The sequence below is a fragment of the Betta splendens genome, chromosome 21, assembly GCF_900634795.4.
Source record: "Betta splendens chromosome 21, fBetSpl5.4, whole genome shotgun sequence".
NCBI classification, from domain to species: Eukaryota; Metazoa; Chordata; class Actinopteri; order Anabantiformes; family Osphronemidae; genus Betta; species Betta splendens.
Window position 1 is genome coordinate 14018953 of NC_040899.1, and position 1889 is coordinate 14020841.

Genomic DNA, 1889 nt, shown 5'->3' on the forward strand with positions numbered 1-1889 from the left:
GTTTGATTGTTGCTGCAGCAACATCTCTATATGCTGTAGTCAGGCCTGTGGATCTAGTTGTGTACAGTCTCCAGACATCTGATTATGATCATATACAGGTGTGTACATCAGAGGTCTGTTCCTCGATGGCGCTCGCTGGGACAGGAAGAGCAAACTCCTGGCTGAGTCCCACCCCAAAGAGTTACACGACCCCATGCCTGTGGTGAGAGGCACACACTCACACACACACACACACACGGAGGACAAGGATTGTGTTACGTGATCCAAAGCTCGGAACCAGCTGCTAAATGGCCCCAAAGAAAAAATTGTTTAATCAATTGTTTCCACGATCAAAGTCTTTAAATAGGACATTCCGTTTTTGCCTCCTGTCTCCTTGTAAGGTGATGATAGTCAAGTTATTGATTCACCACAGTCATATTATCTTGTCATATTAAATTATCAAAATGGGTTCCATCAATATTAATATTATATAAATATTAATATAATATAAAATAATTCAGCATTTTATTTAATTTTGTATTCATCTGAACAATGTTGGGACCGAGGAGACGAGAACAACAGGCACCTTCCAACAGCTGCAGCCCTTTCTTCTGTGCGCTTGTTTTACATTGTGCCTCCAGGAAGCCCTGTTCCTTTGCTCTCGTTCTCTCGTTCTTCTCTATTAATTAACAGAGTTTGATATGTTTTATTGATGCTCACTGACACTGATGGAAACACAGCACTAGTGGCAAAGAGCGAAGGCTGCCTTCGATCAAGTTGCCTTTCTTTTGTTTTCCTTCCTCCTCTGTTTTCTTCACAGCGCTTTCAGACATCATGAATAATGCAAAAGACTGACTTTAATATTCAGACATTTCAGGGCAAGTTATTAACAGAATCAGTTTTTGACAAGACCGGAACTTAATTAAAAATGTGTTTATTATTTGTGGTGGGGAAAAACACAACAGTCGTGCTGGCTTTGAAATGTAAATGTTCACAGAGGCGCCTGTTGGACCAGATGAGTACTTTTCTGGATGCAACTGTTTTTTAGAGTGGCCCAGTTTATCTTTTTTGCACAACCAGGACTTCTTAATAGCCCAGAGGGAGTCTCCCGTGTTAATGTTATTGTTTTACAAAGTTCCATTCTTAAAGTTGATGTTTAGATAAATATAGATGCAGGTTAGTCGTCTACACGTTCAACTTCCCGTTCTGACCTTTGAAATGCTGTGATCACCCTCCTCACCTCTCTCCATCAGATGTGGCTAAAGCCCGTCAAGCGACAGGATATTCCTCAGAGGATGTCTTACCTGGCGCCCGTCTACAAGACCAGCGAGCGGCGTGGGACCCTGTCCACCACTGGCCACTCCACCAATTATGTCATAGCCATGACCCTGAACTCCGACGTACCTGCTGAGCACTGGATCAGACGAGGGGTCGCTCTGCTCTGCCAGCTCAGCTCCTAGTCTGTCCTACACCTCCATTTATTATATAACTATTATATAAAGAAGTGTATGAGCTGCTTACATTAAACAAGTAAAGAGTGAAACTACAGATTCCTTAATTTGATTTGGGCTGTTTTACATGAAAACAACTGCAGCAGTTAATTACATATTTCCAATTACACGCTGAACTTTGGTACAAATATCAAGAATCAGTTACACTTAATTTCAGGCTTTGCTAAACAACTCAAGGATTTCACTTCTTTACTTTCTACTGCAACCACTAAGCACGGTGTATCGTTTTTTCAAACAAGCTTGGTTGCAAAACTCTTGCATCATCCTGGTTGCTCCACATCCCAGGTGCCACTTTATGCATGCGGCTTTTACACTTATGCTCCTTTCACAGAGCTTTTGACTGACAGCTTTGTTATTCTGTGGTGAATTTGCAGTTGACGCAAAATCCAGAGTCAGATG

The 1889-nt window shown here is 41.8% G+C and overlaps 1 protein-coding gene across 1 annotated transcript in view; it reads left to right on the forward strand.

Annotated features, from left to right (window-relative positions):
* dnah7 (dynein, axonemal, heavy chain 7) overlaps positions 1-1527 on the forward strand; it is a 51880-nt gene extending 50353 nt beyond the window's left edge. Inside the window, exons 65-66 of the mRNA XM_029137063.3 lie at positions 99-202; positions 1233-1527. Of these exons, the coding sequence (XP_028992896.1) occupies positions 99-202; positions 1233-1439 (311 nt within the window). The 3' untranslated portion in view covers positions 1440-1527. The remainder of the gene's footprint in view (positions 1-98; positions 203-1232) is intronic.
* The last annotated feature ends 362 nt before the right edge of the window (positions 1528-1889 follow it).